Source organism: Nicotiana tomentosiformis, chromosome 11 (genome assembly GCF_000390325.3).
Source record: "Nicotiana tomentosiformis chromosome 11, ASM39032v3, whole genome shotgun sequence".
Classification (NCBI taxonomy): Eukaryota; Viridiplantae; Streptophyta; class Magnoliopsida; order Solanales; family Solanaceae; genus Nicotiana; species Nicotiana tomentosiformis.
The window spans coordinates 126896486-126916462 of NC_090822.1; the positions used below are offsets into that span (position 1 = coordinate 126896486).

Genomic DNA, 19977 nt, shown 5'->3' on the forward strand with positions numbered 1-19977 from the left:
TCGTTGTTCTGTTCTCGAGGCACATGTTGCAAGGTCCATTCCTTAAATCGATGTAGAGTCGCCTGTAGTTTATCCAAGTACCTCTGCACTCAGTCTTCTCGGACTTCAAAAGTCCCATTAACTTGGTTTACCACGAGGAGGGAATCACACTTAGCCTCTATGACCTCCGCTCCCAAAATTCTAGCTAGTTCGAGACCTGCAATCATGGCCTTATACTCGGCCTCATTGTTAGTCAATTTTGTAGTTCTGATAGACTGTCTAACTACATTACCTGTGGGTGATTTTAGTACGATGCCTAGTCCGGACCCCTTCGCGTTCGAAGCACCGTCCGTAAAGAGGGTCTAGACTCCCGAAGATGTACCCGATTTTATCAGTAGTTCTTTTTCAACCTCAGGTACGAGGGCCGGCGTAAAGTCAGATACGAAGTTCGCTAAGATTTTAGACTTGATGGCGGTTCGGGGTCGATACTTAATATCGTATCCACTGATTTCTACGGCCCATTTGGCCAATCGACCCGAAAGCTCGGGTTTGTGCAAAATATTTCAATGAGAATAAGTTGTTATAACACATATTGGATGACATTGGAAATATGGTTTTAGTTTCCTAGAGGCGCTTATTAAAGAAAGCGCTAATTTTTCTAAGTGTGGATATCTAGTTTTGGCCTCACCTAAGGTCCTACTAACATAATAGATAGGGAATTGAGTACCTTGTTCTTCTTGGACCAGGACTTCACTTACCGCTATCTCTGAGACTGCCAAGTACAAGTAAAGCTGTTCGTCCACTTTCGGGGTGTGAAGTAGTGGCGGGCTCGATAAATACCGCTTTAGTTCCTCCAAGGCCTGCTGGCATTCCGGAGTCCATGCAAAATTGCTCTTCTTCTTAAAAAGCGAGAAGAATTAGTGGCTCCTATCTGAGGATCTCGAAATGAATTGTCCTAGGGCGGCTATCCGCCCCGTCAGTCTTTGCACGGCCTTTACATTATCCACTACCGTGATATCCTCGATAGCTTTGATTTTATCGGGGTTGATCTCGATTCCTTGATTGGACACCATGAAACCAAGAAACTTGCCCGAGCCAACCCCGAATGCACACTTTTCGGGGTTAAGCTTCATATTGTACTCCATCAGTATATCGTAAGTCTCATGCAAATGCTTTAAATAGTCCTCTGCTCGCAGGGACTTAACTAACATGTCATCAATATAAACTTTCATTGATTTTCCTATTTGTTCTTTGAACATTCGGTTTACTAGGCGTTGATAAGTTGCACCAGCATTTTTTAGACCGAATGGCATTACATTATTACAGTAGGTACCGTACTTAGTGATAAACTAGGTCTTTTCCTGATCCTCCTGGTTCATCTGTATCTGGTTGTACCTGGAGTAGGCATCGAAAAAACTGAGAGTTTCGTGGCCGGTCGTGGCATCGATCATACGATCAATATTAGGCAAAGGAAAATAATCCCCGGGGCATGCTTTATTCAAGTCTTTATAATCTATACACATTCTAAGTTTGTTTCCCTTCTTAGGGACTACCACTACGTTTACTAACTATTCGGGATACTTTACTTCCCGAATAGATCCTATTTTGAGAAGTTTGGTTACATCGTCCTTGATGAAGGCATGTTTGACCTCGGACTGGGGCCTTCTTTGTTTCTTCACTGGGCGGAATTTAGGGTCCAGGCTCAGTTTGTGAGTGGTAATTTCTGGTGGGATCCCTGTCATATCGAGGTGGGACCAAGCAAAGCAATCCATGTTAGCTTTAAGAAAATGAACAAGTTTTTTTCTTGAGCTCGGGGGTTAGCCCCGTGCCCAAGTATACCTTTTGTTTGGGCTGATGCTTGGCCAGTGTGACTTGTTCCAGCTCTTCGACCATTGACTTGGTGGAGTCGGAGTCATCAGGAACTATGAATGATCGAGGGATCCAGTAGTTGTCATCCTCGTCGATCCCTTGATCCTGCAATTGGGTCGAGATCGGTGTCTGTGGTTGCTATTTGGACTCCTGTTTTTCCTTCGAATCAGATGCCTTCATTGATGAGAGTGTCGATACCGGTATCACTTCATCGACTGCAAACATCTTCTTGATAGTGGGTTGTTCCCCGTATACTGTTTTGACTTTCTCCGATGTCGGGAACTTCAAAACTTTGTGAAGGGTCGAGGGTACTACCCTCATGTTATGGATCCAAGGCCTTCCGAGCAGGGCGTTGTACCTCATGTCACCCTCGATCACATGAAACTTTGTTTCTTGGATGGTCCCGGCCACATTTACTAGCAAAGTAATTTCACCTTTGGTGGTTTCGCTTGCCATGTTGAAGTCGTTAAGTACTCGGGCTGTGGGCATAATTTGATCTTGTAGGCCGAGTTGTTCTACGACCCTCGATCGAATAATGTTGGTCGAGATAGCTGGATCAATCAAAACACGTTTAACTTGAATTTTATTCATAAAGACAGATATTACCAGTGCGTCGTTGTGGGGTTGTAAGATCCCCTCTACATCCTCGTCATTGAAAGACAAGGTCCCTTCCGGTACGTAGTCTCGAGTCCGATTTTCCCTCGTGATCGACACCTTGATGCATTTGAATATGGGGCCCTAAGGAATATCGACCCCTCCAACAATGATGTGGATTATGTGTTGCGGCTCTTCTTGTTCATTCTATCTGTTTTAATCTCTGTTCTTGAAGTGGTTTTTAGACCGATCGCTTAAGAATTCTCGAAGATGCCATTCGTTGAACAAATGGGTTGCCTCCTCCCTCAACTGTCTGCAATCTTTTGTTCTATGACCATGGCTGCCATGATATTTACACATTTGATTAGGATTTCTTTAGGTCAGATCAGTCTGTAGAGGTCGGGGCCACCTGGTGTCTTTGATGCGCCCAATGGCCGATACAATAGCTGATACATCAACGTTGAAGTTGTATTCCGATAGTCATGGTGCTTCTTTGGGTTCGACATTTCTGTCGAAACAACTCTTACTCATGAGCCCTCGATAGCTCTGTCCTCGATCATATCTTCTATCAATTCAAACGGGGTTGCGTCCAGGCCCGTTGTTTCTCCGATCTCCACCGTATGACTGATATCGATCTCTGTTTGACCGTAGTTCCCTGTCAATATCCCTTTTAACTCTGTCGATGGTCCTGTTTGGATAAACGGACCCAGAAGGGGCCCCCAACTGGTCATCCTCGACCCTAATCTTTGACTGATACTGATTATACATATCGGCCCAGGTTACAGCTGGATATTCGATCAGGTTCTGCTTTAACTGTTGTGAGGCTACCGAACTTCGTATGTTTAGGCCTTGAGTGAAAGCCTGAATAACCCAATCATCGGCGACCGGTGGCAGATCCATATGCTCCATTTGGAACCGATATACGAACTCTCTGAGCATCTTGTTGTCTTTCTATTTTATTTTGAAGATGTCCGACTTTCTAGTCTCGACCTTTATTGCTCCGGCGTGTGCTTTGATGAAGGAATCTGCGAGCATGGCAAAAGAATCAATGGAGTTAAGTGGCAAATTATGGTACCATATTATCGCCCCCTTTGATAAATTTTCTCAGAATTTCTTCAGCAGTACGAACTCAATCTCATCGTCCTCTAGATCGTTCCCCTTTATTGCACATGTGTAAGAAGTGACATACTCGTTGGGGGTTGGTAGTTCCATTATACCTGGGAATTTTTGGCATGCGAAATTTCTTCGGAATGGGCTTAGGAGCCGCGCTGGGGGAAGGGCTTTTGTACGAATTTCTTTGAATCCAAACCCTTCAAAATCGGTGGTGCCCCTAGAATTTGATCAGCTCGGAGTTATATGTTTCCATTTTTTTGTCATTCGCTTCAATCTTCTTTTCCCCCGATTCAATTCGCTTTGTTAGCTCCTCGAATATTTTCAAGATAGCGGGGTCGGTCCCTGACTCATTCATATTTGACCTCCCTGGCACTGGTTCGGCCCTGTGAACAACTTTCTGTGATGGCTCGAGTTCGACCCTACTCGGTGCATGGTTCTGATTTTGGAGTTGTGCTATTGCAGCTTGTTGAGCCTGCAACATTTCGAATATTATTCGAAGGCTGATTCCACCTTCATCGCCGCTCTGTGCGTTTTGACCGGCTGATCGAACGTCTCTGCGGATGCTATTTTCGAGGTCGGCACCCAAATTTGTATTTAGGGCAACATGGGAACTGACGTCGATGGGGTCTGCAACCGGTACTCCCTCGAGGTCAACTGGAGGCATTTCGTTCCCTGGGGCGGCTACGTTGTCGTTTTTGCCATGAAAACCAAGGCCATTGTCGATGTGTGTGGGTACTGCTTGAGAGTTCATCATGATGATCCTGGAATAAAAAAACGCTTACAAGAACAAGTGTAAAGCAGTATATGTTATGAAAATTAGCACCAGACAATCACTATTATCCTTAGCCCCACGGTGGGCGCCCATCTGTTTAACCTTAAAATTGGATAACAATCAAATTTGTAAGTGATTTTAAGGATATGTGATTTCACTTGGCACAAACTTAGAAATATGAGAATTGGAGTTAGAAATTAACTGTAAAATAAATCAAACTGATACATCATGCAACTTTGGCCCTTGAGCTAGGTTGCCCTCGTACCAACTAAGTGTATTATTGAAGAGTAAGAACTGAACTACTGAATAAGAGAGCTTAAGAGAGAAAACGTAATATATTACTTTGTTATGCGTGAATGTCCTCCTTACAAAATGATTGAAACCCCCATTATATAGTAGAGAAGTTCTACATATGGTATAATTCTAAATACAGAAGGAAATCTCCTGATTGGCTAATCAACCGGTCTTGACTTGATACATGCCGAGATCTCCGCCACAATCCTCGCCCGGTCACAGACTTTTCGGCTTTCCGTTATTCGACTTAGCAGGCTTCATTCGATCTCGCTAGATCTCTATCCTTCTCGCTCTCGACCTTAGCTGGTCTCGATCTCGATCGATCCCTGAATCACGAGTTAGGCAATATCTATTCATGTAACGATCCAATATAACTTGGGATCGAACCTCGGTTTGCAGCCCCAGTCTCGATTAACCATACAAAATCGGGGAAGCCCGATTTTGACCGTATACACTTGTATATTAAAATCCAAAATATAATTACATAGAGGAGGGGACCTAAAATCGAACATTCTCACAAATTATAAGTGTCATGCCCAACTCAATAAAATTTTGATGCAAGTGCATATCATTGCACGGTATATTAAACCCAAAATATATTTTCTTAACATGGTATCAAAGTCAGATTCATCATAATTCTTAGTTTACTCGATTTGAACCCTCATTACAATGTTCACCCACCACATATCTAGTCTTGGTCTAGTCTTGGGAGTGGGAGGGGGTATTTTGTTTCCCACATTTTGTGGAATTCAATATATATATATATATATATATATATATATATAGCTAACTTCAGGTTTATTATATGGTCTTGGGCATGTGTCACATCTTCAGCTAACTTTTTGGGTTGAGTTAACCAAAAACTACTCTAGAAATAAACTCAAACATATACTTATGGCATTATGATATGTGCAAACCTCACATACATATTCCATTACAAGATAACGGTTAAAGTTCATACTTATAAGTTACATATCAAAACAACAAAAACAAGCTAGAACATCATCAAGCTGAGAAAGAATGGTTTGCTTAAAATGAATAAGAATCCAAATTCTTCTTCTATTTCTTATATAACCATGTGAAAGTAATTAGAGAAGGCAACATAAACATCTTCATTCATCCACTCTCTTGGTGATTATCTTGATTATCCTGTGTAGGAGTAACCAAAGGATCAAAATCTGGGAACATGCCATTGGTAATTTGTTGGTTTTGGCTATTGAACATGTCTTCATTGATTAAAGAATTCAAGAACGAGGAGAAGACATCGTCCGTGCAACAATTCATTTCATCATCTTCCTCAACCACAATATTTAGATCATCGTCATAATTGGCAAGCATCGCGTTACTTTGATATTGATAATTATCAAGACTCGTAATTTCTCTAGGATGATTAATATTGATGCTTCTTAATGGTTCTTCCATTTGGAAAGGAATGCAAATGGGGTTTGGAATTGTGTTGAAATCATTTGCTAATTTTGAAGATGAAGAAGGTGAAGAAGAAGAAGCTTTGTTGGTAATATGATCATCACTTGAGCAATTATGGTTTATTAATGGCTTATGAGTTCTTGGATTTATTCCTTGGCTGATTAACTTCTTGCTAAGGTGAGTATTCCAATAATTCTTTATCTCATTATCTGTTCTTCCTGGAATTCTCCCAGCTATCAAGGACCACCTACAACATTTCCAAAGTAATAAAAAATATAAGAAAGAAAATTCATATTTAATTAAATAAATATTAAAGATTTAAAGGATAGACTAGAAGGAAAAGAATAACATTTGTGAGTGCTAAATTGTCCTTTTTTTTTTTTGTGGGGGTTGAGTTCAATCTCAAGATCTCTGACTTCACAATTGAACTTTCATTTAGACATTTGGAATTGTAAAGTAAGATTATATATTAGGGCCTCTTTGATTTATTCAAAAAATAAAAAATAACAGCTATTTAATTAATAGATATACTTTAATTTCCACAAATAAAATGAAAACATATTTTCCTTTCAAATTAAAAATAAAAATAAACCTAAATTTTCATAAAAAATCAACATAAAATGTACTTTCGAAAATTTCTCTAATCTCAAAATCAATCTTCCAATATTACACTAAAACCAAAGCTATTTTTTTACTCAAAAACCACCATTGTGGTGTGGGGTTAGGCCGACACTAAAACCAAATTTAAACAAAACATTACACTCAAAGATAATGCAAACCCTAATAAAAACTCAAGAGCCGATAAAAAGATTAGTAAAAGAAAACCATTCAGGCTTATAGGTTAGTGGTATCGGTCAAAATCCCCAACACAATATAGATCGATGTGTGAGTTCTATTAATCTCACAATAAAAAAAAAAGAGAGAAAAATATAATATAACTAAAAGTGATATAAATCAGAGTTGAGGAAGAGAATAATAAGCCAATAATATAAACAACAATTAATATATGAAGAAAAATTATTGGAGGACCTGTTGCCAAGGAGGCGATGGAGGCGAAGGATGAGATCTTCTTCATCAGGCGAAATATGGCCGCGTTTGACGGAAGGACGGAGGTAATTCATCCACCGGAGGCGGCAGCTCTTCCCGCAACGGAGGAGCCCCGCCTTCTTTGGCAGAGTACGCCACCGTCCTTCGCCTTCTTTATTTATATAATTTGTTAAAATCTCGTCTTCTTCTGGTGTCCACGGCCCTCTCTTTAACCCTACTTTGCTACAACATGCTGTCACTTTTGTTTTTGATGATGTTGGTGTTCTCATCTTTCTTTGGTTTCTCTGCTTTGTTTGTGAAGTTTTTCTTTTTTCAGTTTGCTAAGGTGAGAAAGAAATGGAGATGAATTCTCAACATTTGGTTGTATGTTACGTTGGGTGAGTGAGAGTGATAATGTCTTACTATATTTGGGAGGGAGTTTGTGTTCTACGTAGTTACACGCTTTTTCTTTGCACTTACAGCACGTTTTCCCAAATTGATTTTGTAGATTTTATTTTTATTGTTTTAATAAACTTTTAATTGGAACGCGTCACTTCTACATTGTTTTTGTTTAACTATATGGTATCAGAATAGCAAGGCGGGGAGTTCTTGAAGGGAGGGAGTCGGGGGACTATCGGAAGCAGCCTCTCTACTCCAGGGTAGAGGTAAGGTCTGCGTACACACTGTCCTCTCCATACCCCGCTAGTGAGATTATATTGAGTTGTTGTTGTTGTTGTTGTATCAGAATAGCTATTATAGTCCGACTAATCCAAATTCGTGATATATAGGTCCGTAAGGGGAAACACTATTGTTTTATCAGAAAAATTTTCATTCGCAAGGATCAAATTTGAGAAACTCCGATTAAGGATGGAAGAGTATTATTCATCCCATCACATCCTCGATGGTACGCCACTTATTTATGTTTAGTTTTTATTGTTGAGATATATAATATGGCTACGATAAAATATAAATAGAGAAAGAAGGGTCGTAGAACTTTTATAAGTAATATAATATGGCCACGATGAACAGCTCACGTACGAATTGATGGAAGTTGCTCTTGGGTTTCTTCATATATACTATTATGAACAAAAATAGAATGACTTCATTAGATGCATTCTTTACCTCTTATAGCGAAATGGTAACGATATACATATGAATGGGGCTCACGCATTGATTATCCTTAGAAGACGAACATGCAAGCAACAAGTAATTTAATTTTATAGAGAACTCATCGTTTGGTGAAAGTTTAAATTACTATATGAAATGTCTAATTTTGATAGATGACACCACCAAAGGATGTGGTGCGGTGGATAAGTGATTTTTCCATTAACTAGAGGTCTCGAGTTCTAGCCCTAGGTATGGAAAACTCCTTGGTAGGAAACTAGCGCTATCTCCCTCCCCTCTGAATGGGGCCCTACCCATCGTGAATTCGAATATAGTCGGGCTTCAATGCGGGTACTGGACAACGAGCGAGAAACCAAAAGAATTTTGATAGATGACATGACCATAGTTTATCAATTACTATTTATAAAGATGTTCATTGGTTTGAATCTTTTATATCGACTACTCAACATATTTATATGTAATGAAGTCTTATATATACAAATATGATTTAATTTTTGACAAGTTCTTATAACTTATGTTGTTACACATTTAGAGGTATGGTCTTGCCCCCTTCCCCCTTTTTCTATCTTCACACTTCACACCAGAAAACTTTTTCCTTTTTTTTCCGGAGATTATTATTGAAAACTCACTTGCATCAGGTATTTACGATGGCGAAGCCAAAAAATTTAATAAGGGAGTTCAAATTTTGAACACCCTTTGCTCAGTGGCGGAGTCACATTGAACCAAGGGGTGTCAAGCGACGCCCCTTCGCCGAAAATTTATACTATATTGGTAGATAATTTTTTTAATATTATATATATATTTACTATGCGTTGACTCCCCTTGACTCTTCGATATAGCTAATTTTTTATATTTTGACACCCCTTGATGAAAATTCTGGCTCCGCCACTGCCTTTGCCGGTGAGCTATGCAAGAGTGTTCAAAATCTATTTTTAATCAATAACAAATAATATTTTACCTTATACATACTATAATTTTTCGGCGAATGGGTAAATTGACCATCCTTGAGCCAACATAGCTTCGCTGTGGGTATTTACCAAACCATACTATGATACTAATTTATCATGCAAACTGGATCACCAAGCGAACCAATTGATATCGAGTCTCTTAATTCAATTAATTATATATACGCGTAAGATTGAACGATATCTGAACAATTCATTCTAAACTAGCCAAGAATTAATCCTAAATAGAACGATATCTAACAATCGATTCACACAAACACTAAAACTTTTGCTAATACAGAATTTATGGAACAAACTCTATGAGTTCTTACTTCTTACACTTGTCAAATTGAAACTAAAAGAGCACAAAGGTAAGTTGTGACTCTCTGCTCCAACGAAATTGATCGATAATCTGTCGCTAAATTGCTCATATCTAACGGAATCTTTAATAATATATCACTGACCCGCTATTAAACTGATTTAGCGACCAAAATATGTTGTTTAGCAATGGAATCTGTCGGACGCTAGCTTTACTTCAGAATCTGTAAGAGAATGCGAGAGATGAGTAGTCTCGACATATGACAGAATTAAAGACCGTAATTACGTAAACAATAACATAATTATGGACGCTGCAGGACTTTTATAATCAAGTGGAGATATTTATATTTGAGGAAGAGATCTAGTTAAACATGATTAAATTAATTAGTTGACTTTTTTTTTAATTTACTTGATTGGATATATTTTTAGATTGGTCCACGAAATAAATTTACTCATTCACTTGAAGACTCAGATAGTATGTTCTATTCTTGTTAAAATAGCAAAACGTATAAAAGTAAATATTGACAAGTAAATAGAGGGAGTTTTTGGAGATCTAAATTTATTGGCGCAAAATATAGATCAGCATTTACTCTATTTGCCACATAACTAATTTCAATCAAAACATTCCCAGTAGGAATTACTCACTTTCAAAGGAGCACAGGACAGTGACCTTTTCCCACCCAGAATTTCGAGTGTGTTATTTGATCAATTAGTGCAATCACCAACCCAATATTAAATCATAACAATTAAAAAGTAATTTAATTTTAAAGAGAAAAGAAAAAGCAAAATTGCAATTTTGATAAATGCAAATCGAACTAAATATATCTTTCGTAATCGCCAGAATTAGTGATAGTTTTCCCAACTCTCTCTTCTATATGATCACGCGATATTATTTAAGAATCAAACATTTCTTTTCAGAGAACGATTTTCTCAAACATTCGTGAAATATTATTTTCTAAATGTTTTGTTTACAGTACATTTATACATATAGTTATATTAGGTAAAATATGTTATGGCACGTGGCCACTGGCCACCCAAAAAGGGACACGTGGAACCCAAGCTGGGAAGAACGTAAGACCAGACGCAACTATTCTGTGAGTCACCGGAAAAGATAACATTCATAAAGGCATTGAATACTCTGCGCCCGGTAGCATTCAATGAGGGATATTCCACAACATTAAGAGCAACAGCCCGTTACAGAGAACTTGACATTTATATATGTTCATCGTTATGTCTTCATCAATGCTCCTCATAATTGACATTAAAGAAGGGCACGACCCAAGTACCTTCTTCATAGGTATAAATAATAAGGTTAATGATCATTGTAAGGGACACGTATTTTCTGGCAAAACTTACAATGTATTCTATACAAAGCTCAATACAATTTTATTAACTTGCTTTTTGATCTCATCATTACTGTGCCAGGACGCTTTGCTCACAAAACTATCATTTCTGCTATATATTTCAAGGCTAAGTATTTTACATTTATATAATTGTTGTATTATTTCACGATCAAATTAATTCACTTGTCTAGAAACCACGTATAAATTCAACTATACTGTTTTACGGGTAAACAGTTTAGCGCCCACCGTGGGGCCTAGACAGTCGTGCAATTGAATTGATCCTTGCCTTTTTTACTAACGTGTTTTGATTACTTTGTCTTAGCAAAAATCACAAAAAAATGGCATATAACAATGTTAACGGCACACGCAACCCTGAAATTCAAGGGAAACAGACTCATTTCGAAGATTCAATTAGTGACACTCGCAATGAGGGGAACGACGCCACACCGGTGCATGACAGGCAGTACCCTCGACAGGTTCGGGAGACCACTCCTGATGATGCTGAGGCGGTACCCTCAACAGGTTCGGGAAATGACTCCTAAGTATTTTACATTTCTGTAATTATTGTATTATTTCACGATCAAATTAATTCATTTGTCTAGAAACCACGTATAAATTCAACTGTACCGTTTTACGGGTAACTAGTTTGGCGCCCACTGTGGGGCCTAGACAACCGTGCAATTGAATTGATCCTTGCCTTTTTTACTAATGTGTTTTGATTACTTTGTCTTAGCAAAAATCATTAAAAAAATGGCAGATAACACTGATAACAGCACACGCGACCCTGAAATTCAAGGGGAACAACCTCATTTCGAGGATTCAATTAGTGACACTCGCAATGAGGAGCATGTAGCAGATACAGTGAGGGTCTTGCAAGAGCAACAAGCAATCATTCTAGGCCATCTCACGTGACAGGATCAGGTAATGACAAAACTGAAACATGCGCTATCAGGTGCTTCAAATAATGCAAACATGCGAGATCTAATTCCTTTCGATGTTCCCATAAATCAAACGATGCAACGAGTCGATAACAACACTCCCAGGGGTGAAGTTGGCTCCGACGGGGCCGGGATAGTAGATCTGGCCTCAACAGGGAGAACGATCCGTTCAAGGATGAACTTTTGCAGTTCATGAAGGAAGTAAACGCCCACATTGATCAAATCCCAGGCGCATCACCAGTATTGAAAGGCCCGAACTCAAAGAAGTATATTCAATTACCGTACAAGCCGAGTGCGGCACCAAAACTAATCCTGAAGCGGTTCAAAATGCCTGAAATTCCAAAGTATGATGGAACTTCAGACCCACATGAGCATATTACCACATATACAATGACGATGAAGGATAATGATTTAGCTCCTCACGAAATTGAATCAATGTTGCTAAAGAAATTCGGAGAAACTCTCGCGAGGGGAGCTTTAACGTGGTATTCATTATTGCCCGAGCATTCCATATATTCCTTCGAGATACTCGTGGATTCCTTCATTAAGGCTCATGCTGAGGCCATAAAAGTGCAAGCCCGGAAGGCCGATATATTTCGGATCGCACAGGGAGAATCTGAATTATTACGAGAGTTTATTACCTGATTCTAGAAGGAAAGGATGTCGCTCCCGACCGTCCCGGATGAATGGGCAGCTGAACATTCACCAAAAGATTGAACCCAAGAAGTTCGGACACTTCCCAGAAGCTGAAGAAGAGCCTGCTAGAGTTCCAAGCAATGACTTGGGCAGACGTCCATAACCGTTGCGAGTTGAAGATAAGGATCGAAGATGACTAGGTCGGATCCACATCATCGGGCAAAGGACGGGAGAAGAACATAGTTAAAGCAAAGGATGACTGCGACGCAGACAGAAGAACTTCAAGGGGCCGGCTTTTACCCTACGAGCGGACAGAAGGCCATGGCAGGAACTTCCGAGCATCAAACAAGTTCACCGTTGACAGAGGGACCGATCGTGATCGAAACAGTAGATCGCTTCAAGATAAAGAGACGTCGGGGTCTCGGGATCTTTCTTACACCAGGTTATCAGAATATAACTTCGACATCAGTATAGTGGAACTGGTGTCAACCATGAGAAATATTAAAGGGGCACAGTTCCCAAGACCTATGAGATACGATACCGGCCAGAGGAATCCTAACTTATGGTGCGAATACCACGGGATGAACGGTCACTGGACAAGAGACTGTCGACATCTCCAGGAAGAAGTGTCAACGCTGTTAAAGAATGGTCATCTCAGAGAATTCTTGAGCGACCGAGCTAAGAACAATTACGGTTGTAATAGAGATAATATAGAATCTCCGAAAGCAGGAGAAGGACCCCCATGCCAAACGATCAATATGATCTTCGGGGGGAACGAGATTAATGGGGTCACCTTTTCGGAGGAAAATAAGACCAAAGTATCAATAACTCATAGTAAAAGACTCTGGGAAGACGATATCACTTTCACGGAGGAGGACGCTGATGGATTGTTATTACCATACAACGACGCACTGGTAATTTCTTTAAATGTGTTAGGTTTTAAGATTAAACGTGTTCTAGTGGATACAGGAAGTTTGGCTAATATCATACAATGGAGAGTATTGGAGAAAGATAAACTTACCGGGATTATCGTTCCGGCAACAAAGCATCTCGCTGGATTCAACCTTGCGAGTATGACGACCCAGGGAGAGATTTTGCTACTCACGAACGCTAAAGGGGTAATGAAAACAACTCTCTTAGAAGTAGTAGATGGCGATAAAGGATACAATATTATCCTGGTAAGGCCATGGTTGCACGATATGAAAGTCGTACCTTCGACATATCACCAATTGCTGAAGTTTCCAATGCCCGAAGGAATCAAACAAATAAGAGGCGAGCAACTAACAGTAAGAGAGACGAATGCAATCTTAGTTTCCAGTAGCAAAGGAAAGGAACACAAAGCATAGAGATTATAGGAACCGATGCCTACTCCCGAGCTTCAAGTAATTATCCCAGAAGCAGAGTCATCAGATCAATATCAGGTGCCGAGATACTTTCAAGTTCCAGAAGAGACAGACACAACGAAGTCCATGGTGGAAGAATTAGAGCATGTGGCATTATTTGAGGAATTCCTAGAGAGGAAGTTCCATTTAGGACAGGACTGCACCCGGAGCTCAGGTCTGTTTTTAATGAATTCCTTAAAATTAATACCGATTGCTTTGCATGGTCGCACGAGGATATGACATGTATCCCAACTGAAAATCCATGTACAAGCTGAGTTTGGATTCCAGCATACCTCCAGTAAGGCAGAAAAAATGCCTTATTGCTGAGGCCAGGAATAAATTCGTCAAAGAAGAGGTAACCTGCACACTTAAAATCGGTTCGGTCCGAGAGGTAAGATATCCGAATTGGTTGGCCAATGTAGTAGTAGTTCCTAATAAGAACAATAAATTTCGCATGTGTGTAGACTATAAATATCTAAATAAGGCATGCCCGAAAGACTCGTTCCCATTGCCAAACATCGATCAGATGATTGATGCCATGGCCGGGCACGAGTTAATGAGTTTCCTCGATGCTTATTCCGGGTACAACTAAATCAAGATGAACCCGGAAGATCATGAAAACACTTCATTTATAACGGATTTTGGTACATACTACTATAATGTAGTGCCCATCGGGTTGAAAAACGCCGGAGCCACTTATCAATGGCTCGTAAATAAAATGTTGGAAAAACAAATAGGAAAAACTATGGAGGTTTATATAGATGATATGCTCGTTAAGTCTTTGAATATAGGTGACCATATTAAGCATCTGCAATAAACATTTGACATCCTAAGGAAGCATAACATGAAACTTAACCCCGAGAAATGCGTGTTCGGGGTCAGTTCTGGTAAGTTACTGGGGTTTCTGGTCTCGCAAAGGGGAATTGAGTTAAACCCCGACAAAATCAAGGCCATAGAGGATATCCCAGATCAATTGACGAACGTAAAAGAGGTCTATCGACTCACAGGAAGATTAGCAGCTCTGAGCAGGTTCATTTCCCGGTCGTTGGAAAAATGTTATCGCTTCTTCACATTACTCAAGAAGAAGAATAATTTCAAATGGACACCAGAGTGTCAGCAGGCTTTGAGGGACCTTTAAGAAATACTTATCAAGCCCTTCCTTGCTTTCAAAACCAAAAGAAGGCGAAATATTGCTAGTCTACCTCGCGGTTTCAGAAGTTGCGGTAAGTGCATTTTTAGTCCGGGAGGACGAAGGTACGTAATTTCTCATTTATTACGTTAGCAAAATTTTAACGGGAGCAGAAACTCTCTACCCACATTTGGAAAAACTAGCTTTAGCTCTCGTAGTGACCGCTTGGAAGCTGAGGCCCTACTTCCAATGTCACCCGATAGTTGTGGTGACTACTTTCCCTTTGTAGAAGATCCTCCACAAACCTGATCTCTCGGGTAGATTGGTCAAATGGGCCGTCGAAATGAGTGAATTTGACATAGAATATAAATCGAGGACTGCAATTAAGTCACAGGTCTTGGCTGACTTCGTGGCCGGTTTTAGTCCGGGACTGCTACCCTTGGCAACCAAGGAGGCAGTAATAGTATCGGAATCAACATCGGGGGTTTGGACCTAATTTACGGACGGATCTTCAAACGTAAAAGGGTACGGTCTCAGAATAGTCTTAATCACGCCTTCGGGGGAAACCTTAAGGCAAGCCATCAGAACGATCCATTTAACTAACAATGAAGCAGAGTATGAAGCTTTGATTGCTGGGCTCGAATTGGCCTGGGGACTTGATTCCGAGGTTATCGTAATTAAATATGACTCACAACTGGTGGTAAATCAAGTTTACGGAATATTTGATACCAAATAAGAATGTATGCAACAATAAGTGGTAAAGGTCCAGGATCTTTTGGCACGATTCTGGGAGTAGTTAATTACTTATTTCCTGAGGGAGGACAACGCGGAAGCGGATGCAATAGCTAGGATCCTCAATGGAAATGAAGGGATCAGAATTCGGGACAGTAGTGCAATTGAGGAATTCGGCCCTAGATACGGATGGTTACTATGAGTTAAATTCGACTACTCTGGTCTGGGACTGGAGAAACGAGATAATCAACTATTGCGAACACGGGAAGTTGCCTGAAAACCCGAAAGCATCGCGAGCGTTACACACCAAAGCGGCGTGCTACACCTTTAAAAGAGGCCAATTTTATAGAAAACCCTTCCAAGGCATGTTGGCCCGGTGCTTAGGAGCGTCAGAAGCTAACTATGTCATGAGAGAAATCCACGAAGGGATATGCGACAATCACTCTGGCGCAGACTCCCTAGTGTTGAAACTGGTACGAGTAGGATATTACTGGCCTCGCATGGAGCAAGACGCCAAAGACTTCATATGAAAATGTGATAGGTGCCAACGCTATGCACCGCTAGTATACCAACCAGCGGAACCATTACATTCGGTTCTATCCCCATGGCAGTTCATGAAATGGGGATGGACATCGCCGGACCACTATCACCGGCCCCCGGAAAGGTAAGCTTTCTTTTAATTTTAACTGATTATTTTTCTAAATGGGTGGAAGTAGGTTCTTATCAGAAGATCGGAGAACGCGATATGATCAATTTCTTGTAGGAAAATATAATTTGCAAGTTCGGCATACCAAAAGAAATAGCATGCGACAACGGGCCACAGTTCGTCGGTGCAAAAATTACAAAATTCCAAGAAGATTGAAAAATAAAAAGGATCACATCTTCGCCTTATCATCCGAGCGCAAACGGTTAAGCAGAGTCAACAAACAAAGTAATTATTCTAAACCTCAAGAAAAGGTTGGAAACAGCAAAGGGCAAATGGCCCGAAGCATTACCCAAAGTTCTGTGGGCCTACCGAACAACGGCCAAGTCAAGCACAGGAGAAACCCATTTTTCCCTTATGTACGGTGCCGAAGCCTTAATCCTGGCGGAAGTGAGCGAGCCCACTTTGAGATATTTTCAGGCAGATGAAGAATCAAATAGCAAAGCGATGTTAGCCAACTTGGAATTGCTCGAGGAATGCCGGGACTTGGCACATGTAAGAATGGCAGCTCAGAAGCAGAGAATGGATCGATATTATAATTGAAGAGCCAACCTCCGTTATTTCAAAGTAAGAGACTTGATCTTGAGGAAGGTAACTCAAAACACCAGGGAACTCAACGCGAGCAAGTTAGGCTCAACATGGGAAGGTCCTTACCGGGTTTCAGCTATCACTGGGAAATGATCATACGAGTTGGAGAACCAGAATGGAGACAAGCTGCCCAGAAACTGGAACATGGCTCACCTCAAAAGATATTACTGCTGATGAACAACAGTCAAACGGAAAGTATGTGCTGTACTCTTTTCCCCTTCATTTAGTTTTTGTCCCAATTGGGTTTTTCTGGCAAGGTTTTTAATGAGGCAGCGATGAAGAGCATACTACGAAGACAACAATGATAAGACCTTTGATAACAAGGCAAGCAAACAAATTTCCACTCGGTATCGATTAGATAATCTTTGCTTCGATAGAAATTCCCACCGGAAAGTTGCGTTTGCTGCCGAACAGAGGTTATCCGACCATTCACGAGCACAAACAACTAGAGGACTGTTAGGCATTCTTTCGCTCTATAGCATGGATTCCTAAGGGGAAGCAAAGTATGTTTCCAAGTGAAGGCTTACCTAGCAATTCATTGGTGGAGCCTTCGAGGATACAAGACTTCAAGTGTTCCAATTCCCACTTTCCATATTCGAAAATTGGGGGAATAATATGAGGATACAATAACAATGACTGCCACGTCAACCGAGAACGAAAATCCGAAAACAAAATGCTTCATCGGGATCGGGGACTGCGCAGCCAGCTTCGCAGAATCAAGTTGTACAAGATAGCCACATGTAATAGTAATTTCTTTTTTGCATAACAAGATGCTTATGTATATTTTGAAATAAAAGGAATAAAATAAAATCCTTTTGCTTTTATCTTGTTTCTTGTCTGAACGATGAGCTAACTTTGTCATTTGAAAGTTGAACAAGTGCTTCAAATGTCAGTGCCATAATGAACATGAGACGTCCTCTTCATAAGAGGGCCCTCTCTTATAAACAACCTCACGTTAAAGGGTTGGTTCCGTAAGAATTTATGCCCAGAATCAAAAATGTTATCGGAGAAAAATACACCTGAAGTCGCATATGGAAAGGACGCAAAAAGAAAACTTGCGCAAATACTTATTGAAACCCTCACGTAAAAGGGATAATGCTCGAAAACAAAATACATCAAAGAAAATGCATCCGAGACCACATACAGAAAAATGTGAACCGAAAACCATGCGCAGAATCCTTAAGAGAATACAAAGGTTAAAAACCTTGCACGAATATTCAAGCAAAAGTAAGATTCAAACAAACATTTGAGCAACAATACGTATTCATTTATAAGAACGTGCCAAAAGAAATATAAAATAGGAAAAGACAAGTAAAGCTAAACTGCAGTGCCTCCGGGCCCAGGAGGAAGAGAATTGTCCACGCCCCCGGGAGTGGTAGATGATTCCACCGATGGCCCGATATTTTCCCCAGTCTGATCTTCAACATCGTCGCCCTTCGATTCTTCTTTAGTTGTCGAAAATTCAGAACCATAACAAGATCGGCTAGATACATCAGACCTCGATGAAAGGCCAGTCTTAGCGGCTAACTCAAGCTCGCGTGACTTAAAAATTTCGGCATCAATATCAATGACACCATCTTTGGCTTCTTCCAAGGTTTTTCCCCTCATGTTGTACATGGCATAAGTTATTTCAACAATGAGGGAAACATCTCGGCGCTTGAGGTCTTGTTTGAGTTGGGTTATCTCGGCAGAAAGATTTTCCCAGGCGGACCTAGCAGACTTAAGGCTGACATCAAGCTAGTGAACAGTTGAAATAAAGAGTCTTCTATGCTCGATAGTTTTCCTGTACTTCTCTTCTAGATGGGCATGTTTCGCCCCCGCGGTAGCAAACTCTTCGACTTTGGAGCTCAAGGCTGATTCCAAGTTAGTTACCCTTTTAGTAGCAATAACCTCGCGCTTGGTTACAACAAGAATGGTGTCCTGGACTTCAGCCCATTTAGACTTGGCTTCATCAAATCTAACCCTCAGTGGGCCAACTTCCTGGCTGAGGGTTACCACTTCTTTCTCGCTTTGCTACAAACGAGCTTCCAAATTATCGGCCTCAGTGTGATGACCTAAAAGGTCATCTTTAAATGTAATAATTATTTCTGTATTCTGAGACCTCAAATATCATCATTCAGCTTTCCTCGACATGCGTGCGCAGTCCATAAATTTTTCCGAAAAGTTTTTATATGAAAAATTGATTAAAATATAAAATAGAGCTTTAAAACTCAATTGGGTTGACTTTGGTCAACATTTTGGAACTTGGGCATATGTACGGAATCAAATTCGGAGGTCCCTAGCTCGAGTTATCGCATGTTGTCGAAAATTTGAACTTTAAAGGCTTAATGACTATAAAGAATTGACCAATGTTTGACTTTATTGATACCGGGTCCGTATTTTGGTTCCAGAATCTAATATAGGTCTGGTACTATATTTATGACTTATTTGTCAAATCTAGGGAGAAACGGAGTTGGTTTGACGTGATTCGGTCGTCCGGTTGTTAAAAAAGAATTTTAAAGTTTTCTTAAAATCTCACTTAATTTGGTGTCCGATTCGTAATTCTAGGTGTTAAATTGGTATTTTGATCGCACGAGCGAGTTTGTATGAGGTTTTTGGACTTGTGTGCATGTTTGGTTTGGAGATCCGAGGGCTCGGGTGAGTTTCGGACGAGCCTCGGACCATTTTTGTTCAAGAAAACATAGCTGGAATTGTGGTGCTTCACAGTACTGGTTTCCTTCTATGCGATCGCGTGACTATATCCGCGATCGCGAAGGCTTAATGTTACTGATGTAAATTTAAACTATGCGATCGCATAGTAACGTCCGCGATCGCACAGTGGCAGCAGTCAAAGCTCCACAACGCGAGGGCCAAGCCGCGTTCGCGTAGAAGGAATGAAGGCAGAAGCTAGGCACGCCATTTGTGCTACGCGATCGCACAAGGCAATACGCGATCGCGGAAGGTTAAGAAACTGTGCTTCACGTTCGCGTAGAGCAAAATCTGGGCAGCCTAAAAATGTGCTTCGCGGTCGCGAAGTATTGTCCGCAATCGCATAAGGGAAGAGACTGGGCAAACAGAACATAAGTTC

At 40.5% G+C, this 19977-nt stretch overlaps 2 protein-coding genes across 2 annotated transcripts; one reads left to right on the plus strand and one right to left on the minus strand.

Annotated features, from left to right (window-relative positions):
- Positions 1-5496: 5496 nt before the first annotated feature.
- On the minus strand, positions 5497-7545 carry LOC104101976 (transcription repressor MYB5-like). Its single transcript, XM_009609549.4, has 2 exons — positions 7076-7545; positions 5497-6293 (listed from the first exon to the last, which is right to left on the minus strand). The coding sequence occupies exons 1-2, from the start codon at positions 7360-7362 to the stop codon at positions 5738-5740; spliced, it is 843 nt and encodes a 280-aa protein (XP_009607844.1). The 5' UTR covers positions 7363-7545; the 3' UTR covers positions 5497-5737.
- Positions 7546-12867: 5322 nt separating this feature from the next.
- On the plus strand, positions 12868-13722 carry LOC108946138 (uncharacterized). Its single transcript, XM_070189957.1, has one exon. It carries the CDS (start codon positions 12868-12870, stop codon positions 13720-13722), a length of 855 nt encoding a protein of 284 aa, XP_070046058.1.
- The last annotated feature ends 6255 nt before the right edge of the window (positions 13723-19977 follow it).